Source organism: Mirounga leonina, unplaced genomic scaffold (genome assembly GCF_011800145.1).
Source record: "Mirounga leonina isolate KUSES-001 unplaced genomic scaffold, KU_Mleo_1.0 Mir_201, whole genome shotgun sequence".
Taxonomy (NCBI): Eukaryota; Metazoa; Chordata; class Mammalia; order Carnivora; family Phocidae; genus Mirounga; species Mirounga leonina.
In genome coordinates this window covers 5,362,300-5,384,720 of record NW_023270504.1, presented here as the reverse complement: position 1 = coordinate 5,384,720, position 22,421 = coordinate 5,362,300, and the positions used below count along the sequence as shown (strand labels likewise).

The 22,421-nt window shown below is 42.1% G+C and overlaps 1 protein-coding gene across 1 annotated transcript in view; it reads right to left on the bottom strand.

The window, feature by feature from the left end:
• TMTC1 (transmembrane O-mannosyltransferase targeting cadherins 1) overlaps nt 1-22,421 on the bottom strand; it is a 263,586-nt gene that overhangs the window by 26,329 nt on the left and 214,836 nt on the right. The window contains exon 13 of the mRNA XM_035027979.1: nt 5,710-5,818. Within this exon, the coding sequence (XP_034883870.1) occupies nt 5,710-5,818 (109 nt within the window). The remainder of the gene's footprint in view (nt 1-5,709; nt 5,819-22,421) is intronic.

The window sequence follows — 22,421 nt, the reverse complement described above, 5'->3', positions numbered from 1 at the left end:
GATGAATCCTTTCATCCAGGTTATAAAAACATGCCTGCAAAATGAGTGAGGCCTGCATTAACAAAGGTTCACATTTTATAGGGATTTCAGTTGACTGTATCTCCAGTGTGAGCCAGTGCATCATGTGGATGCCAAACAACCAGTATCATTCATTTTAGGGCGACATTTAGTAGACACCCAGGATGTGAAGCCAGGGAAGTATTTCTATTCCATCCTGAACTTGCTGAACTACAGTTCAATATGGGGAGCCATACTGTCATAGAGAAAGTGGACCACCTAGAGGCCATGCAAAGCAACATGATCAGAAGCAAAGAATCTGGAAATCAGGGTAAAAGAGAAACGAGGTGAAAGAAAAGGGGTTAGCTTAGAAAAGGGGTGATTAGGGAAGTGATAACACAGCTGTGCTCAACAAGCTCTCCATTAGACCAAGCTCAAAGGGAGCCAATTATAGGATGACCAACTTTAGCTCAGTGTAGGACACAATTTTCTATCATTAGATTGGCCCACACCCACAGGATGCATGGGCCACGTGACACTGGAAGATGACCTGCTAGGTGAAGGGCTGGTTTCACAAGTGTGTTACAGAGTGACAAAGGTTCACAGTCATGGCTTTGATATACTCTGGGAGTCTGAAATTCTGAAAAGCTATTAAAATAAGCTCGTGCCACCAAAAAACGAATCCATTTACTACCAAAGGATGTTAAGCTGGGTGGATTTCTCTCTACCAGTTTCTTTGGGCCTTGCTTGTGCCTCTGAAGCACTATTTTATTATTGAAGAATTCAAAACATGAAGATGAGCTGTTGAAAGTCAGAGAGGAAAGGCAACCTTGAGTTATACCCAACAGCTGTTCTGTCTCTTTGATGTTAAAAATCAATTGCCCAAAGGAGCAAAGGAGAAAACCTTTCAATCTTTCATTCACATTCTTAGATCTCATAGCATTTTACATTCAAACCTAGAGCGGGAAAGCCTGGCCAAAAAAAAAAAAAAAAAATGACCCTTGCATGGGAGGAAAGATCATGATCGTAGTCATTCTTTGTTCTTCTTAAAAATTGTTCATAACTTCAACCATGTGACATGCCATAACTTTACTCCAATCTACCACTGTGGTTCACGAAAATTAAATATATCACACAACTGATTTTAAATAAGGCATCTAACATATCTTAAACATGACAGAGGAAAACATATATATGTTGTCATTTTTAAACTTCCACTTTCTATAAAATGTATTAATAGCAAGATACTGCAGAATGGACTGAAATACATTTCAAGATCACAGAACATCTTAATCATCTTTAGAGCAGTAACTTTTCGTCAACTTGGAGCTCATTAATTTGAAAGAAAACACAACTGAAGACCAGACATTGATGAAGGTTCACTTTTCACAGTATTAACATGTTAATGCTTTATTTGTACAGAAACACTAATTACACTAATTACAGTGGAACCTTATAGCATTCATTGAAATATTCGTAAGCACTAAGGGCATGTATACTGATGAGCACTGAGTAATGTATGGAACTGTTCAATTGCTCTCCAAAGCTAATATAACAGTGTATGTTAATTACACTTGCATTAAAAAAATGGTAAAAACCAATTCAATAGCACTTAGTTGGCATGAAAGAAGATAATTTCAGACACTCTTAAAATGTTAGCACCATCGAGGCAGTAAAGATCATTTAGAATATTTATCAATCTTCAAATTTGGAAACTGAGGCCCAAAGAGGTAAAGTACTCCTTACTCAAGTCTGGGCAGTTGGTTAACTATGGAGGAAGGTCTAGAACCAGGTCTCCTAGCTCCCTGTCAAATGCTCTTAATATCACACTACAGAGTACTCAAGTCCCAAAGCAAATCAAAGCCAGGCATGCTGTATAAATGTCTGCGTCATACAGTGAACTGTCCTAAGCCCTAGAAAAGAAATGGGCATAGAAAGAAGACACTACTTTTCTTTTTTTTTAATTCTTTTTTTTTTTTTTTAAGATTTTATCCATTTATTTGACAGAGAGATAGAGAGAGAAAACAAGTAGGCAGAGAGGCAGGCAGAGGGAGAGGGAGAAGCAGGCTCCCCGCTGAGCAGGGAGCCCGATGCGGGGCTTGATCCCAGGACCCCGGGATCATGACCTGAGCCGAAGGCAGCTGCTTAACCGACTGAGCCACCCAGGTGCCCCAAGACACTACTTTTCTTAAAGAAACTTACAGTCTTGTGAAGAAAACGAACCTGAAAAATTGTTTGAGTTGTAGTTTCAGATCTTAATTCAAGAAATAAATATATGTGACTATTTTGCATGTTGATGTGTGTTCCCATAAATATTGCAGGAGCTCTGAGGAAACATGATTCCTATGAGAAGGGGAGGTGGAGAAATGTCAGGGGAGGAAATGGGAGTTGAACTGGATCTTGCAAACTGGGGAGGATTTGTAAGGGGAGAAAGAAAAGACGGCATTTTAGGAAGATGGAACTGTGTGAATAGATACACATTCTACTCACATCTGTAAAGAGCTCCGCAAAACAACATATTATGTTATCACTCGTGTTAGGTGAGTGATACTGTCACTTAGCGTAAGGGCAATTTTCATCAAGAAGAGCATTAAATGGTTATTATCTGTCCTGGTGAACTGGGAAAAAAGATAGGAGCTGGGAACAATGAATGCAATGCTTTATTTACAGCTGACCCTTGAACAACGTGGGTTTGAACTGTGCAGGTCCACTTATACATAGGCTTTTTTTCAATAAGCACAGTGCAGCACTGTAAATATATTTTCTCAATAACATCTTCTTTCTCTAGCTTCCTTGATTGTGAGAATACAGTATATAATACATATAATACACAAAATATATGCTAATCAACTGTTTATGTTATCGGTAAGGCATCCAGTCAACAGTAGGCTGTTAGTTACGTTTTGGGGGAGTCCATATGTGGACTTTTGACTGCACAGATGGTCAGCACCCCTACCCCCCACATTGTTCAAGGGTTAACTGTATTTGCTTACTTATACCTCATTATTCCACAAAGAAATTGAGGTAGCTTTAAAAATTGGAAATAAACTAAGGAAAATGATAAGCCCAGGAATAAAAGCAGCACCCACAAAAAAGCAGACTATACAGTCCAGATGGCTGTTAGTCAGAGGTGGGGGCCAGAGGGATGGAAATAGAGTTGACCCTTTTCAGCATTTACAAGATTTTTCCTGCATTAGATTAAAAATAAGGCAAAAAGCTTGCAATTCAGGAGAAGCGGAGCATTTGCTAATACTGAGATGAGAGAAATTTCTCCTGAGTCCTCATAAAGAAGCCACTGAATGATGCAGTAGGTGCTGTCCTCAACCCCACCCCTGAGTTTATAGTTATGAAGAGTAATTTCACATGGTGGTCCTCATACTACCACTCAGTGTAGGACAAACACATCACATTTAGGTATGACCATTTACAAAACAGTGTGGCCCACATGCTTGGTCCTCCCATAACAGAAGAGGAAAATTTAGACTATGTACTGGATTGGAGGGACTATATATTCTTCAGTTCATATGGATTCATTTATTCACTCAAAATTTATTGATTGCATACAATGTGACAGACTTGGGAATATAGCCATGAATACAAGGGATGGTCATGCTCGTGAGTTAAATATTCTAGTGGTGGGAGAAGGATCACAGACAAACATATGTTAGGGGTGCCTTGGTGGTTCAGTCATTTAAGCGTCTGCCTTCGGCTCAGGTCATGATCCCGGAGTCCTGGGATCGAGTCCCACATCAGGTTCCCTGCTCAGCAATGAGTCTGCTTCTCCCTCTACACACCACCCCCCACGCCCAGCTCATGCTCTCTCTCAAATAAATAAATAAAATCTTAAAAAAAAAACAACAAAAAACATATGTTAGATGATGATAAATGCTATTGGGAAAAATAAGGCAGGACAAGGTGACAGAGAACATGATGGGCAGCGTGAGGTTGGTAGTTAGAAAGGGTAATCACAGACAAGCCCTCCGATAGGGTAATGTTTGTGCAGAAACCAGCATGATAGGAGGAAGGATACTCTAAGACGTGGAGAAAAGTGCTGCAGGCAAAGGGAACAGTTAGTGCAAAGGCCCCAAGAGAGAAGCATGCTTGGCATGTCTGAGTAACGGCACGACACCCAGCCAGGCAGAGGCAGGGGAAAGGTCTTATGAAAATGAACGGGACAGGATAAGGTGAGAAAAAGGAACAATGGCAGAGTCCATCTTTGCTTCAGGAATCTCCTATTGTGTCTGTTTCAACACAAGCCAAAGGTAGTTGAGGATTGCCAGTGTATACCGTAGAACACGACCATCCTTCCGTCAGCTTACCTACTGTGCTAAAACTTGCCCTGAAATCACCCACCACAGGCATGGGCTCTTGTCTAAAGCCCAACTACACTATATGGAGAATATTAGAGCATGAAAACTAAGCTTATAATTTCTGACACTTAAATATCCACAGAAAGTTCTAAATTGGCTTCCTGGTGAAACCTCCAAAGTTTTTTGAATGCAAATCGCACCTTTATGTAACTGACATGCAGATCAAATCATTCATGACATTTAAGCCAATGGAATGCTACAGGGCACCTTTCGAAGGTGTTGACTTTGATTTTAAAAGACAATCTGGCAATTGTGTGATAGCAGAATCCACTGTCTACTGAAGGCACTTATCTGTGTCAATAAAACAGTATCATCAATTTAGAAAAGACAATTTATGTTTGTTTCCCCTTAGCAGGGGACATGCATCCAGAATGCTGAAGAATAGTATCCAATCATTTACACACAAGTGAAGAGAAGGAGTGGAATAAAAATATCCCTTTATGCCATAAGGAATGTTGTCTCTTCGGAGCCTGTTCTATAAGACTCATGTGATCTTTTAACAGGTACTGAGACACAGGATCTATTAAGATTATCAATAATTGGGGGCTCCTGGTGGCTCACTCGTTAAGCGTCTGTCTTTGGCTCAGGTCATGATCCCAGGGTCCTGGGATCGAGCCCTGTATCGGGCTCCCTGCTCAGCCGGAAGCCTGCTTCTCCCTCTCCCACTCCCCTTGCTTGTGTTCCCTCTCTCACTGTCTTTCTCTCTCTGTCAAATAAATAAATAAAATCTTTAAAAATAAAAAAAGATTATCAATAATTGGTTGCATAATGAGTTTGGAGATCTGACTCCATCACCAATTCCCCAGAAAAAAAATAAGTAAATAGCAATAAAATTAGCAAATATTGTGTATTGTTCTTTCATTTATTTTAATTTAAACATTTTTTAATATTTTTAAAAAGATTTTATTTATTTGAGAAAGAGAGCACAGAGGGAGTGTGACAGGGAGAAGCAGACTCCCTACTGGGCAGAGAGCCCGATGTGGGGCTCGATCCCAGGACCCTGAGATCATGACCTGAGCCAAAGGCAGATGCTTAACTGACTGAGCCACCCAGGTGTCCCTTGCGTATTGTTCTTGACAGATTCCATCTCAAAGTGACACAGAATACATCAGTGACCTCTAATGGACCATCTTTGTCTAACGGCTACCTTCACTACACCGGGAGTATTGGAGTAAGAAAGCTACGCTTGTAATTTCTGGCAAGAAGGAAACTGACATAGAGATTGGTTGTCCAATATGAATCTACAAATTGAACCATCAGTACCAAAATCTGGATAATATTAATACATACATTCAATAGTAAAAATTTTTAAAAATCTGTGAAGTTCAAAGGACACAATTACCTGCTCAGCCAACAATGAAGCTAAGCTAGAATATGCATCTGCAAACTCGGGACCATATTTAATGGAGTCCTTCAGTAAGGAGATAGCCTCTTCTTTTTTCTCCTGGGACCTAGAGATTATAAAGAGGGAAAAAAACATCTTTTAATAACACCTTGTTTAAATCCTCTGATTGATGTTGAAATCTCATTTCTTTTAGCAAAGATAATCTGATTCCCTCTGGATTTCACTGCAAATGAATTACACTAGATTGTCTCAAGGTGCCAACAGTTTCTGTCTCTGAATTCTCAGTGGAAAGAGATTTAATGATGCTGCAGTTTATTCACTGATTTTTCTACCTTCTCTTTCCTGCTATGCACTTTCTTGAGAGCTTTCTTTAGTATTTTAGAAGTTTGTTAACCAGAAACCTTGACACTCAGAGGAGCAATTGTGGAGGCATCCGTGGGAGCTGGTTTACAATGATGTGGAAGATGAGCTGAACCCCTGGAGTACTAGTTGGACCCCCATAGGCTGGGTTCCTAACAGTGGCTGAGCCACCTCTCAGGGACAAGCCAGCCAAACTGCTCACGTTAACCTTGGCTTTTATATCTAAGAGGCATCCATTTATACATAATATGTGAAGTTAGGAAATACTGTGACTACTGGCTGGCAAAGAATGATTGGCAATTTTATCATCGTATTTTTATTGAAAATCTGGGCTGGTTCTGTTTTCTTCATTTTAGTCTTCTCCTGAAGGTGATTATTTCGGGTTCAGAGAGGACTCAAGGCCCCAAAGTTATTACCAATATCTTGGGTGGCAGTTCTCTTTCCTGCTAGTGCCATGGGGGAAGCACTAGGTCATTATCTTGATGTATCAATATTTTTGAAGCCAAAAATATACACTGGCAGTGACCAATTTTGCTACTAATACAATTTCACAAACACCGACCACTTGCTAAGTGCTAGATATTGTAATTGGTAAAAAATTGCTCCATAAATTAGTGGAATGAAAAACCAGAATCCCTGAACTATAGAGAGCGCACAGCCTAAGGGTCCCCCCACCTTTACTGGGTACCAATATAGGATTGGGTGCTTCTGTTTTCACTATTTAGGGTCAATGATCATTTATTCAGCAATGTACCTTATGCTCTGGTAAATTTTCACATAACAGTATTAATTTTCACAACAATCCCATGCAGCAGGTGTTCATTGCCTCTAATATTCATTTTTCTAATGAGAAAATTTGGATTCAGAAAAGCTGAGTGACTCATCAGGTTGATATAACCAGTCTTCTGGGTTGAGAGCCAGTGCTCCTCCATCACACCATATCTGCTTCTTCTAACTACTTAGAAACCCACCTGTTATAACCTTGCTGCTCAGTGTGATGCATGGACCAGTATCATCAACCTCACCAGGAACTTGTTAGAAATGCAGGGCCTCCAGCCCCATCCAGACCTCCTGAATCGAACCCTACATTTTAAAAAGATTCTCCGGTAATTTGTTCACACACTGAGATCTCAGCAGAATTGTTCCATAAATTAGCCAAGGCAGCTCAGTGTAGCTCCTGCTGCAAAGCCCCCACGGCTTCGGTCTCTGTATGAGGAAGATCTGGAGAGGGAAAACTAATATTGACTCCATGAGTTTGAGTTCCAGGTGCTAGAAGCAGCATGATGTAAGGCAATTTTACCTGGAAAAGAGTCTTCTATCATAGACCTTGAAAACAAAAAAGTCATGTTTCCAGCACAGACCTTGCATTCAACGGTTCAATTTAGCCAACATCTATCATTGGTCTACTACGTCTTAGCTATTTCTTAAGGGAGGTGGCTGTCCACGCTACCCTCTTCTTACTGGGGGTGAGCTCACTCCTACTGGGCTCCTCTTGACACACAGTCCAGCCCTTGAGAGCAAGGCATAACACCTGTGTGCTTCACTGGATTATTTTTGGGATGTGGCTTGAAAGTTGCAGGGTTCTAAGAAATGTGCATCACAGCTCTCTTAGTGATGCTTTTTTTTTTTTTTTTTTTTTACTGATTCATTCATTTAGTCAACAAACATTTAAAGAGTGTCTGTAAGACTCTACAGAAGTCCACTATGTTCACATACTCCTGGGTTTCTAATCTAAAATACACCTTGAAATACTTCCTCCATGGGCACATGTAAATGAAAGCTTATTTTTTTTAATCCAGGTAATTTGACTATTGATTTCATGGTTAGCAGAATTCTTCCTCCAAGGATTTCATAAATATTTTGTTTTTTTAAGATTTATTTATTTTGGAGGGGGAGGGGCAGGAGAGGGAGAGAGAGTCTCCCAACGCAGCGGGCTCAACCTCATGACCCTCAGACCATAACCCGAGCTGAAACCAAGAGTCAGACGCTTAACCAACTGCGCCACCCAGGCGCCCCTCATAAATCTTTATTAACGTTAATTTGGAAATCCTCCCAAAATCCACAAGAAGATTTGGACTTAGGAAATTAAGGCTGAAGATTAATTCCCTCAGGATATAACGTGAGCTTGGATGTTCTTCAAAATCAGCAGGAAAAAAAACCCACAACAATTTGATAGAAAGGATTTAGTGATTTTCATTTGTCAAGGCTCACATCAGTTAGAATGGCAACTTAAACCTTTTATATATGAATTCAGTGAGATTAATTACCACTTAATGCAGTCTAGGAATCTAAACACTTGAGGCTATCTATTAACATTCATAGGACACAGTGGAAGAGTTAGCAACAAAGTTATTCACAGGGAACTTAATTCTTTATGAAAAACTCTATTTCTATTAATCTCTTGAGGGATGGACATATTTTCAGAAAAATAGCTCACCATGTAATTTTGGTTAGTATAGGAGTATTGCAAAATGCAAAGACAAGACATTTCCTCTTGTTTCTGCACTCTTGGATGATTCTGCTTTTCCCTGGGAGCCTTCGAGAGTCATTAGACACCAACAGGTATCAGGCACATGCCACCTTAACACATATTTTAAAACGTTTTTTTACAAAAGCCCGAGAAACTCATAAGCAGTAATTTTGTTGTTGTTTCCGAAAGGGAGAGAAATCGTGGGAAGAGACAGTTCCTCTGTCGTGTCTCCTTTGCTCAGCCTTTGGTGGGAGCTTATGAAATAAGTGCAGTTTTGACATAATAACTTAGAGCAGATAATTCATCTCCACAGGACCTTCTTTGGTCATATAGTACTGTGATTACCACATGAGCATTGAACTTCATTTCAACCTGATTCTGGTTTCAGAGGCATCCCTTTTCATACCCACATTACAGCCCATGTTTCTCTACTAATTTTCTCATATCAATTAAAAATTGGCAGCAATATTCCTGCAATTCTCTCGACTAGACTGCCCCTTGCTCAGTTTTGCTTGCTCACATCTTCGTTCCCAATTTGTTTCTAGTTCCCTCTGTCTTCTCTTACTACATGCAGACAACTGACAGATACATTTTTTCTAGAGCACTGCCTTCAACACGGTCTTTTATATAAAAATCTTCATTAAGGCCCGGCTGCATACAGATAGACTGTTTAAAACCTTCCATAAATTGGTTCTGAGCAACATTCCAAACATGACCAGGTACCCATGGGTCCAGCCAGGCTGCGTGGCCTTTGGCACTTATCTTACAGAACCTAAGAGATCACAGATCCCACTGCTTTTTTACCCTCAGTGTACCTTTTTTTTAGTATATGTGCTGCCGAAGCGAGCACGTCTACCCTCAGTGTACCTTAAAATCACTTCAGGTGCTTTTAAAAAGACCTTGGTGTTCCCAGGCCGGACCTCATAATAGGAAATTCTCCATGCGAATATGACAGCCATTCAGAATTGAGAATTATGAGTATAATTCATCCTCCTCGATTTACAGCGGGGGTAAATGAGACTCCGAGGACCTCAGTGATTTGCCCTGGTCCACGTAAGAAGGCTGGCATCACAGAGGTCTTGTGCCTCTCGGCCGGGCATCCATGCCAAGCCGCTTCACAGAAGGCTTTCCCCTCCTCTCTGCGCCGACTCACCAGCTCAAAGCATGATCCCTCATCAGACCTCCTAAACACATAACAAAAGTGGAAAACAGAGATATGCTGCCTTTCTTATATGTTGGTTTTCTTCCTGTATCTCTGTAAGGAAAAAAGACGGCAGAGGAATCGCCGTCCGGAAGCCCTGTTCTGGCCTCCAAAGGGGCAGCTGCCCTTTGTTCTTCAGCTCAACATTCCAGAGTATCTGGGCTCCAGCTCACTTTTCTTCTCCAAGGCCCGGCAGCACAGAGGGGCCCCTGCCCCTGCCCCTGCTTCGCGGAGGGGGCGTGTCCCTCCACCCGTGAGGGGCCGTGCAAGCAAGCGTCGACGCTTCCCATTTCCCAGTAGCTGTTTGTTGGACACTTACTCTCTGCTAAGGACACAGTAAGTGATTCTTGGGCATTCTTTATTTTAATTCTCTTTAAGTATAATGGATTAGGCATAATTACTGCCATTTTTAAGATTTAGACAATACTGGCAACCAACACCCGAATAAAAATAAACAGATTTGGAGAGCTAAGGAAGATACAGAGAGAGAGAGAGAGAGAAAGCATGAGCAGGGAGAGAGGCAGAGGGAGAAGGAGAAGCAGGTTCCTTGCTGAGCCAGGAGCCCAGTGTGGGGCTCCATCCCAGGACCCTGGGATCATGACCTGAGCCGAAGGCAGACGCTTAATGACTGAGCCACCCAGGCGCCCCACCATAATGATTTTTTTAAAAAGATTATTTATTTGACAGAGAGAGAACATGAGCAGGGGGGAGGGGCAGAGGGAGAGAAAGAGGGACAAGTAGACTCCCCACTGAGCATGAAGCCTGACGTGGGGCTCAATCCCAGGACCCTGGGATCATGACCTGAGCTGAAGGCAGATGCTTAACCGACTGAGCCACCCAGGTGCCCTAGATTTTTAATACAATTTAAATCATCATTAAATACACAAATGAATACGTTGCACTAAGTGTAAAATCACACCCCTAACAAACAAGTCATTACCCCTGGAAACCTCGTTCTACAGCAAACACCCAGCCGACAAAGCCAAAATGGCAGACTGATAGTTCAGAATCCACTCAGCTGATGTCAGAACCGCATAAGGGAGAGGGTCTGCATTTTTAGGGGTGATTGCTAAAGGTGAATATTTGGGCAAGAAAGAATCAGGAGCAATTTTGAACCTTTTCTTAAGTAAAGCCAGGAAAGCTTCTTAGAAAAGAAAGATTTAGGCAATTATCTCCATGTGAAAAGATATTAAAAAAAAAAAAAAGGGCAGAAAATTTCAAATAGACATTATAAAATTTCTTAATAACGGGAATTACTATGCTCTGACAGTATAAATCACCCCTGGGCCAGCATTAGACAGTATTAAAACTTCCCAACACATTCATTTTGGATCTATCATAAGCAATTTGGGAAAATCAGAAGCCCATTTTTAACGTAAGCCCCATCTATAGAAGACTATTCTGTTAGCCATTTACACTAAATTGACAGGTCATTTCAAAAGGGAGAAAAATAGGGCGCCTGGGTGGCTCAGTTGGTTAAGTGACTGCCTTCGGCTCAGGTCATGATCCTGGAGTCCCGGGATCGAGTCCCGCATCAGGCTCCATGCTCGGCAGGGAGTCTGCTTCTCCCTCTGACCCTCCTCCCTCTCATGCTCTCTGTCTCTCATTCTCTCTGTCTCAAATAAATAAATAAAATCTTTGAAAAAAAAAAAAAAAAGGGAGAAAAATAGGAAAATAACACTTGCCATCTGAATTGACCAAACCTGTGATTGAGCTAACTCCACAGGTTATTTCGCTGAATAACACAGAAAATGTTTGCACTAAGTAGCCCATAACTGGTGAATAAATGGATAAAAATCAAACCTCAGCATATCTCCCATGGACAGACACTTTCAGTCAGAAGTCAGAGAAAGGAACATTCTGAATCCCTTTGGAAGCTCATGTCACACTATGGACTTCAGAGCTTCTGTTGGGGGTTCAACTAGCATTGGTGGAACCATTAGGGATCCCTGGGTAGGTGACAGGAGCAGGTAAGGGTAAAACTGTCCCAGCGTGATAATATTTATTGCCTCTCAGCATCCTGCATTTCCTTATTCGCCAAATAAGGAAACATCAAGTGACTGCAGCAGCTGATGACCAATGATCCTTCCTGGCCTAAAATATTTTGTCTTCACTTTCCCCCAAGATTAATTGTCCTCAAATGTTCGTGCTTAAGAATCACTGGGTGTTTGATAAAATGCAGAATCCCAGGCCTCCTAAGATTCAATAGGTCTGGGGTAGAGCCCAGGAATCATTATTCTTAATAAGTCCCTCAGGTGATTCTGTCGGGGTGGTCTTGAGCGTATGCTTCAGGAAACTCTGCCCTGGTTCTGTGTGGGATTTGCCTGTTCTACTGATCCTGGGTATAAGGCTAAATGTAAGAGGATGATGAAAGCCAAAAAATGAAAGAAGATTCCCTGGGACAATCAGAGCCAAAAGGACAATCACAGTGGCCAGTTGATTTGGCCGGATGATGGGGAGGCTAAGGGGGGGGCGGGGTGGAGGGGACACTGAGAAAGACTGCTGTTGGAAGAGGCAGTTTTCGCTCTCTATGGATGCCTCTACTCGGCATCCAAGTCTTAGAGCCCATGTCATCCATGCAGGCATCATAGCATAAATAAAAATCTCCTAATATTCTGCAAGCAAAACTCTACTCTCTCAAGTTTCCCCCAGGAACTTCCAAAAGGCTAAAAGTCCTGAGAAGGGCTTCCTGGGACCAATAACATCTTCATCATTGATTTCATGAGAGAAACATTAAGTAGAAATTACACCTTGCTCATAATGTGCAAATTTTGCCATTAAACCTTTGTAGCTTCCCAGGGAATTTTCCCTTTGGTTATACAGCAGTGGGGCTGTTTTTCTTGTGTGGTAAGTAAAAATGTTTGCATCAACTCACTTTCCTGGCTCTATCTCAATGACAGATATTTAGCAAAAGCAAATAAGGCTTCACCATATTTTCTTTTAGTAATTAAGGACCTGTTAAGTTTGTCAATTTAGAAAACTTTTTGGATTCCTGTCTAAAATCTCATGACACATTCATTTAAACTAAAAGCAGATGCTTGCTTTGAAAAGTATTGACATTTTGGGAGAATTTAGGAAATGCCAGCAACAGAAATAAATGGATTTGGCAATCCACTTGGCAGCAATAAAATTTCCCATTAACCACAGTGTGAACTTGGGAGTGCTGGGGAGCTCCCCTAGTTATGATTGGGAGTGTTTTGTTGTTGTAGGGTCCCAAAATGATGTCTCTCACAAAGGAAAAAGATTATGATTTTTTTGCAGGGTGGGGGGGAAGGGGAACATAGATTTTACCAGCTCTTCTGAAAAATTGAATTGTGAAAGTCAAATTGTAAATATCTGACAGATGATCTTTTCAGAACATATATTTTTCTATGGCTCTTGGCTCTACTATCTCTCCTGTATAGAGAAAGAAGAAAATTGGATCAGACTTTGTGCAGCCTCTTTTTTTTTTTTTTTTTAAGATTTTATTTATTTATTTGACAGAGAGAGACACAGCGAGAGAGGGAACACAAGCAGGGGGAGTGGGAGAGGGAGAAGCAGGCTTCCCACTGAGCAGGGAGCCCAATGCGGGGCTCAATACCAGGACCCTGGGATCATGACCTGAGCCGAAGGCAGACGCTTAACGACTGAGCCACCCAGGCGCCCCTGTGCAGCCTCTTTTATGTTCAAGTTTACTGAGCACATCCCTGGGCAATGCTGTGGAAATACAGCATCGGGTTTACTGGTGTTCCCGCTAGTTGTGCTGCTTGACTTTTTACAGAAGTCACACAGGAAAAGTGTCTGGAGGGCAGATTCATATTATGGGGTGATGAAGAATGCATTTTTTTTTTCAATTCAAAACTATAATCACTATAGTTAGCATTAAAAGAGTAGATGACCTAGACCTCACACCCTCCCCCAACACAGGTGGGTCTGCAGGATCAGAGTGAGGTCACTGCAGCCATAACGGGAGGCAGCTGGGGTGCCCACCCTGTGCGCTGCGGGTGGTCAAGCTTTGGTTGTCTTTAACACCCCTGTCCCCAGCTGAAAACTGAGGAGCAGAATGGTAGAAAGTTCTGGGGCTGGCTGGTTATAGGCGGCAGAGCTGCAGACACGGCTCACATAAGACCTCACACACGAGCGGCCCAGAGCGGGTCCTGAGGAAATAGTCCCTCCCGTTTCACTCCTTATTTATTTATTTACTTACTTACTTACTTACTTACTTACTTACTTTATTTGAGAGAGAGCTAGAGTGAGAGTGAGAGAGAGAGCACAGAGGGAGAGGGAGAAGCGGATTCCCCGCTGAGCAGGGAGCCCGAGGCGGGACTCCATCCAAGAACCTCGAGATCACGACCTGAGCCGAACGCAGACACTTAACCCACTGAGCCACCCAGGCGCCCCTGTTTCACTCCTTTAGAAGGCTCTTGATGTCTTCATCAACTCCATGAGGTCACTGCCCGAACCCCGGCAGCAGGATGCTTGCCCCCCGCCCCCCGCCACGGCCTCGCTCTGCACATCGGAAAAGCCAGCTCTGTGCCTCGAGTGCAGGGAAGTGAGTGGGGAGTGAAGGGAAATTGTCCCGAGCCAGCATCACTTCAAAGCTCATGCAAATATTTATGCTAAGCCCTTCCATGGTTTGAAGGAAAGCACAGAAACTGTGCTCCCAGTTCAGAACCTGGGGAGAAGGCAGCTGAGAAAAGCCTGATGTAGCCAGCATTCATTCACCCCACAGATAAAGGGTCCCTGGGATGATGCAGTGGGATGGGCACATGCCTGGCTTTAGGCTCAGGCTGATCGTTGTCTAAATCCCAGCTCTGCCCTCATGAGCTGTAGGACTTGGATTAGATGTTCCCCCACATGTGCCTCGGTGGCCAAACCTGTTGAATGTGTACATTAATCTCTACCCTCCAGGTTCCTGCAAGGGTGGGAAAAAAATGCACGCAGGCGGTATGCTTAACAGATTGTCTGATGCCTGGGATAAGGCAATAAATGTTACCTCCACTCGCCCCTTTCCCACTCTCCAGCCAGATTCCCATCTGGAATTTCCACCAGAAGCCTCACCGACTAATTCCGTGGCAAAAACAGAATGCTGTCCCAGTGCAACTATTACATCTGAAGAGAAAAGCGACTTTTAAGTTCCTTTCTGGTCTTCCACTTCAGCTAAGGGATTAGAAACATGGGAGTCAGTTAAAACCACAGATTCTTGCAATTAGATGTACGGGATCACCTCGTCCCATCCCTTATTTCAAAAAGGAAGAAACTGAGTCTCAAGGAGGCTGAATATTGCCTGGAGCTGTTTAACTGCAGGGCTAGAAAATGCATTATCTACTTCTGATTCATTATTAATTTTATACCAAGAAGCTGAGCTTCAAATTGGAAGTGGGAAATTATGTCCCTGGGCTAATAATTAATCATAGCTAAAATTTATTTCATCTTTATTGGGGGCTAGGTCCTACGTTAAGTACTTAAAGGCATTCTCATGTGTAGTACTCATGAAAACAAGTTACTAGTATTATTTCACTTTATAAGGAGGCGTTGCAAAATAAAATTGTTTTCCTAAGGTCACACACTACAACATGGTAGAACTGAGATCCAAACTTACTAAGTTCTTCTACAGCTCCTGGTCCTGAGGAGAGACACAGAGACGGTGTGACAGCAAGAAGTAACAGGGAAGTGCTGGCTACGGAGGTCCCACTTGATAGAGCTTACTGCTCACAACCCTCCCTTCCCTGCCCGGGTCCCAGTCTGTAATAGGAGAGGGATGGTGCCTATCCTCTGACCACCCTGAGTGGGCAGCTGTATGAGGCACGAGGAAGGGCTTTGTAATTCATCATGCAGGTGTCAGCTATTAGTGTGCTAGTCACTCATTGGAGGAGAGGTGGCAGAAAGGTTGACAGCAGAGAGCCCCGCCATGCTGTCCAGCAGACAGGTGGTACAGCGTGAAGGCAAGCGCCAGGCTGGGTCCACGGGGGAGGGGAAGGTGGGAGGAAGACTTCAAGGCAAGCTTCATGTCCCCACAGTGCTTCCCAGCACACAGCCTGCAGACCACAGGCAAGCATGGGCCAGAGGCAATGTGAAGAACTTGGGTATTCCTCTTTCTGCCCTTCCTGTTGCTCCTCCTGGCCTACAAAGAGCTAAAAATAGATCTGAAAGCCTGACGATCTTTAAAACTTAGATTCCAAATTTAGTCTTTGTGTCGGGGCAACATTGATGGACTGGACTTAAGATAAAAAGTTGAGAAGCTTGGTCCCCTAAAGTAAGCTAATGCATGCAAGAAGAAATTCCCAATGGTGACCCTCATTTCTCTATCTCTCTCTTTTTAAATTTTATTTTATTATGTTATGCTAGTCACCATACAGTACATCATTAGTTTTTGATGTAGTGTTCCATGATTCATTGTTTGCCTGTAACACCCAGTGCTCCATTCAGTATGTGCCCTCCTTAATATCCATCACCGGGCTAACCCATCGCCCCACCCCCCTCCCCTCTAGAACGCTCAGTTTGTTTCTCAGAGTCCATAGTCTCTCATGGTCCATCTCCCCCTCCGATTTCCTCCCCCTTCATTTTTCCCTTCCTACTATCTTCTTTTTGTTTGTTTGTTTTTATTTTAATTCTGGTTAGTGAACAACCAGTGTTATATTAGTTTCAGGTGTACAGTATAGTGATTTAACACTTCCTTGTTTGTTTCTCTTATTCTTATAATTGACTTGTACCTTTTTTTTTTTTTTTTAAGATTTTATTTATTTGGCAGAGACAGAGACAGCCAGAGAGGGAACACAAGCAGGGGGAGTGGGAGAGGGAGAAGCAGGCTTCCCGTTGAGCAGGGAGCCCGATGCGGGGCTCGATCCCAGGACCCCGGAATCATGACCTGAGCCAAAGGCAGAGGCTTAACGACTGAGCCACCCAGGTGCCCCTGACTTGTACCTTCTTTAAGCTATGTCTCCAGTCAAAAGTTGCTCCAAGTCAGAGCCCAGCACAGGATCTTAAGGAGACCGGACTGCAAATGGAGCCAGGGAAACTTAAGGGAGCTTAAGGACAAGGGGGTGGGGGATAATTTTCAGGACAGGGCAGACCACTGAACACTTTTGTATTTGACAAAGCAGTCTGGCCTGTTTAATTATCCTCTGTCAGAAATATTTATGCAGGGAGAGGAAAAACATTCCAATTCCTCCAAGAGAATGTAAACAAAACCTAGGGTCCGTTCAAGCTTGCTCTCCCTCACAGTGCTTCCTGTGCGGCTATCTCCCGACCTCACCAGAGTTTACTGCAGCCATCACAGCAAAAGAAGGGACTGAGAAAAGGGATCAGTCCTTGCAAACCCTACTACAGGTTTAAAACAACTCACTCATGCTCAATTCATTAGCAATCACAGCATGGATGAATAGAGTTTCGGTAGGGAAGAGATACTTAACAAAAATATCTTAACAATTAGCAATCTGTGTATACACAAGTAACTCTCAAATCTTGAGCAAATAGGTAAACATTCTCATCCTTTCCCCGATAATCCAGTTTGGTACAAACATGGAACAGAAGATAAAAATGCAAAAGAGGAGCGCCTGGGTGGCTCCGACGGTTAAGTGTCAGACTCTTGATTTTGGCTCAGGTCATGATCTCAGGGTCCTGAGATAGAGCCCTGGGTCTGACTCCGCATTGGCTGTGGAGCCTGCTTAAGATTCTTTCTCCTGGGTGCCTGGGTGGCTCAGTCGGTTGAGCGACTGCCTTCGGCTCAGGTCATGATCCTGGAGTCCCGGGATCGAGTCCCGCATCGGGCTCCCTGCTTGGCAGGGAGTCTGCTTCTCCCTCTGGCCCTCCCCCTTCTCATGTGCTCTCTCTCATTCTCTCTCTCTCAAATAAATAAATAAAATCTTTAAAAAAAAAAAAAAAGATTCTTTCTCCCTCTTCCTCTGCCCCTCCCCCAGTCCTCTCAAAAAAAATGATGCAAAGGAAACCATATTTTAGATGAACTAGAAGAGTTCTTACTTTAAAACCTTTGTAATATTCTCTCCAATGAAGCTTGCAGGCTTGTGTTTCACCTACACTGGCTAGTGGTCAGTGTGGCTGTGGGTCAGGGTGTACACAGCATGGGAGAGTGGTGGAAAAGAGAGGGAAGTCCTAAATGCTTAGACATTTGGACTCCATGTGTGTATGGAACGGATAATCAAGGAAATTCTCAGGTGCCCCTCAATTTATAGGGAGGATGGAAGAAGAAGAGATGTTGGAAATGAAAGAAAAAATGACATGTTATAAGACAGGCAACAAAATAAAGAGCTTCAAAAGCAGGAGGAGGTCAACAGTGTCATATTCTTCGCTTCAGAGACATCCGGGGAATGAGCACTGCATGAACAGGTGGAGGAGGAAGGAGAAACACCAAATGCTAACCATTCTTGCCCATTTGATGGGAGACATTTCAGAAGGAGTTAGAACAACTTGAGGGAATAGTTGAAATGAGAAAGATCATCTAGGGGAATCTGGGGTATACAGAAATTTGTGGAATGGGAAAAATCTGAAGACCTAAAAGGAGACCACAATACTGGATGGGGGAAGAGGACAGAAATACAATCAAGAACACATATGGATTTTATACTAATGTCTACTCATGGCTAAAATATAAAAGACTGACAATACCAAATGTTAGGGTGTGAAGCACATGGATCTCTTACCATTGTTGATGGGAGGGAAAGTGGTACAATTACTTTGAAGAACAGTGTGGCAGTCTCTTAAAATATTAAAGATACATTTACCCACAATTCTACTCCTAGATATTAACCTAAGAAAAATAAGCATACAAAGACTGGGACATGAATAGTCACAACATTAATATTCATAATAAACCTGTAAAGAAACCAAGTATTCACCCACAGGAAAATGGATAAACAAATTGCAGTATATTTACACGATGGAATACTACCCAGCAATAAAAGAAATGTAACATGTAACCACAGGAGTAAGACTCAAAACAGTATGCTGAGCAAAAATATCCAAATGCCAAAAATGTGCATAGTAAATGATCACCTTTAAATGAAGTTCTAACACAGGCTAAACTAATTTATGGTGGAAAGAATCAGAACAATGATTGCCTCAAGGGAAGGGGAAATTACTGGCAAGAGGCCTACGGGGTGTTTCTGGAGTGATGGAAATGTCCTATGTTATTTGCAGGGTAATTACAAGAGTATATAGAATTGTCAAAACCCAGATTTGTGCATTTTTTCCATGTCATTTATGGACATGGGGGAAGTCTGTGAACATGCAGGAAATTTTGAGGTAGGAAGAAAGGAAGCTGCAAAAATTGGCCTTGATTGACTTGAATATTCTTAGTAAAAGTAAGGGGTGATGCTATATTCTGGGTGTGCGTATGGGCACTAAGGAGGGGAAGAAGGAAAAGAACAAAATATTTGGAAGATACTCTAAGACCATAAGGGATGAATCTTTAACAACTTTAACCCCGATCCTGTTTTGTTTCATAATGCTCTCTTCAGAGTTCTGTTAGGGTCCCCCTCAACTCAGATTTCTGTTTTTCATCCCCAACACTTGACAGATTGGATGAGGGTCTAGAGCCTACATTCCTAACAGAGGTGAAAATTGCTTCTTGGAGTGGAGGTGTGCAGTGAAAATAAGATTAGATTACATATAAAAAATAAAACTAGATACGACAACGGTTTGTGGTCTCCCAAAGCTCAATGCTATTTAACAAATCTTATTCTTGAGTATTTATTGGGGAAGGAGGTATGTAGGAAAAAATGCTTGAAAGGTTCCTGGGGGAGGGTGGGGGGCTGATAATGAAAAGGAGTTGAGAAATACTGGTCTAGGGAAAGCAAAATGCAAGCAATGGGGTACCTTGAGCTGGGGGCCTGGTCAGGCAAGTAAATGATGGTCAAGGTGTGCAAGAGTCTAAGCTGATGTCACATGCATTAGTGAAAGGGATAAATTAGAGATGGGATTATAAATTATGAACACAAAAATCAGAGAGCACAGAGACTGTAACACTGGTGAAGAGCAGGGTGGGCAGGAATGAGGGAGTAAGAGGGGAATCACACTGGTCATGGAAGGCATGTCAATACTAAGGTCTTAGAAAAAGACAACTGAACATGGAGAGGAGCTAGGAGGTGGCAGGTCATCATCATGACCCCATCAAAGGGTCAGTAGGAATGACAGAGGGGAAAGGGAAGGGTGGGCAGAGGTAAGAGGTTAAGGTCAAAGAGGAACATCAGAATTCGGGTGGTAGAGAAGAAAAAGGTCTGCACAAAAAGCCTGTGGCCTGGCTGTGTCGGTGGGTGCCCAAACAGAGCAGAACTGCAGGGTCCCTGGGTGAAGTTGGCAGAGGAACTGGGCGACTGATTCAAGTTGGGGAGGGGCTGTAATGGGATTGAGACTACAGATAAATAAGGTTGGAAGTACCCTGAATACTAACAGGTCACCATAGGGGTGGGGGCAAGGAGTGAGATTTCCCTCCAAGGGGAGAGTGCAGAACTTGCCCACACAAAGTTGACATCCTCATGTGGTGGAAAGGAGCTCAAAAAGCTTTTCTTTATCCAGTGGGCTGGCATTTCAGATTCTCTGAGGCTTCAGTAGAAAAGCAGAGAAGAGAAGAACTACTATCTTGAATGTATCAGTTCCTTTTTATAAACTAAAAGGTGGTGGAGCTAGTGCCACAGCTATAAAGAAATTTAATCCCAAACATTTATTTCAAAGATAATGCTCACCCTTCTTTCCATGTCCTTTTCTTTTTTAGAATTTAATTTTCTAAAGGATCAGACTAAAGAATGTATTTTGTTTTTGAAATTCAACTTCTATATAGTTCAATTATCAGACATCCCACTGCACTTTCTGCCGTATTTTGATTATAATATTTATTGTAATACCCATATAACACCCATATCCTATCATGTGAACAGAAGGGAGCTTTGGCAATGAGGGAGGTATGATGTAATTCTGCCAGAGGTTCTTTTCAGATTCTGTTTCGGTAGCAAACACTAGCAACTCTTTTACCCAAGCAGTCACAAAAATATTTTCCCATGCCCTGAATTTACAATATTCGATTATATTCTCTTGAGACATCAGGGACTTCTGCGCTTTCCATCCATAAAAAGTTTACGCTAATCTTGCCTGTTTTCTTTTACATTTTAGGTTCTAAGCAAAGCCAACAATAATTAATATAAATTAAGAATGCTGACATGGAAAGCTGTTCCTTATCAATCTGTCACACGCTAAATATGCTGCACAGAATCATAATAGATTAGCGTCAAAGTCCAGTGAAATGGTCATGAAAGAGGCCAAATATATTTGGATAACATTCGTTGAAATCTATTGCTATGAACAGGTCTAAAGCTGTATGCCATATAATTCCAAGAATTCAAATGAAATTTGTCTTCAGTGCTATGAGATTTCTGGGATGTTCTGACAGAATCACATTTTATTTAGAGCTTCTGGCCTGGACAGAGTCTTACATTTCTCTCGAAGTCAGGGTCATTAATAAAGGTCTGTGCTGTCCAGTACAGAAGTCACTAACCCCATGTGGCTATTGAACACTTGAAATATGACTATGCTGAGATAGGTTGTAAGTATAAAACATACACTGGATTTCAAGGATTACTTATTACAAAACTGCACACTAGTTCAGTAATATTTTTACATGTTCAATTTTAAAATTAATTTTTAATATTAATCACATGCTAAAATGATAATATTTTGGATATACTGGGGTTAAATAAAACATACTATTAAAATTAACTCCACCTTCTTCATGTCCTGAAATATGGCCACCTGAAAATTTTAAGTCACAGTTCCTGACTCTTACTACATTTCTGTGGGGCCGTGAGGCTCCAGGCTGTATCCCAGTTTTGAGAGGAGCCACAAGGAGGCAGTCGAGTGTGGTCACACAGGTCGAGGTTCAATTCCCACGCCTTCTCTTTCCTCCCTAAGGCACCTCGGCACATTACTTCCTCAAGCCTTCGTTTCATCATTTAGAAAACAGGAATGAGGACATTGCCCTGCTCTCAAGGATGGTCAAATCGAACGCTTGTGTCTAAAAAGATGCTCCGGTTCTCAGAATGAGCATTAACTTCTAAATTATAAAAAAAGGGCACAATTTAAAAAAACTTAGCTGCCTAATGAGAAACAGGGTAAAAATCTTAAACAAATAGTAAAATGGATCGGATCAAGCACAATTTAAAATATCCTTTTTTTTTTTTTTGTCTTTGACCCATTGCTACTTAATAGCAGACATACATTAAGGAAAGGGGAAATGACACTCAGAGTTAATTAAATGTGGATTAGCTCTATTTTCTGGGTCACCTCTCTCTGCTACTGAGGGACATAATGTAAACAAACATTACTGTTTCCTTAAAAGAAAAAAAAAAACCATGATGGGTTTTTCTCCCAAAGGCAATCACATGTCATTAAACAGCTAAATATTAAGTAATTTTTGGGTTGGAGGGCTATTTGGGCAGCATGGGTAAAGGAAAGTGAATAGAACAGTAGTCCAAGGGCAGGGATTCAATCCTGGATCTGCCAGAGCCTAGGCCAATGGCACATGGGATCTCTGAGCCTTGGTTCTGTAAAATGGGGATGTGGATGATAAACCTTTCACAGTAGATTAAAGATTAAATTAAATAATGCGTATGAAAATACTTGTCTGTAAACTGTAAAGTATTATGTAAATGTTAGCTATTATGGTTTTATTCCACTGGGTTGTAAGGATAA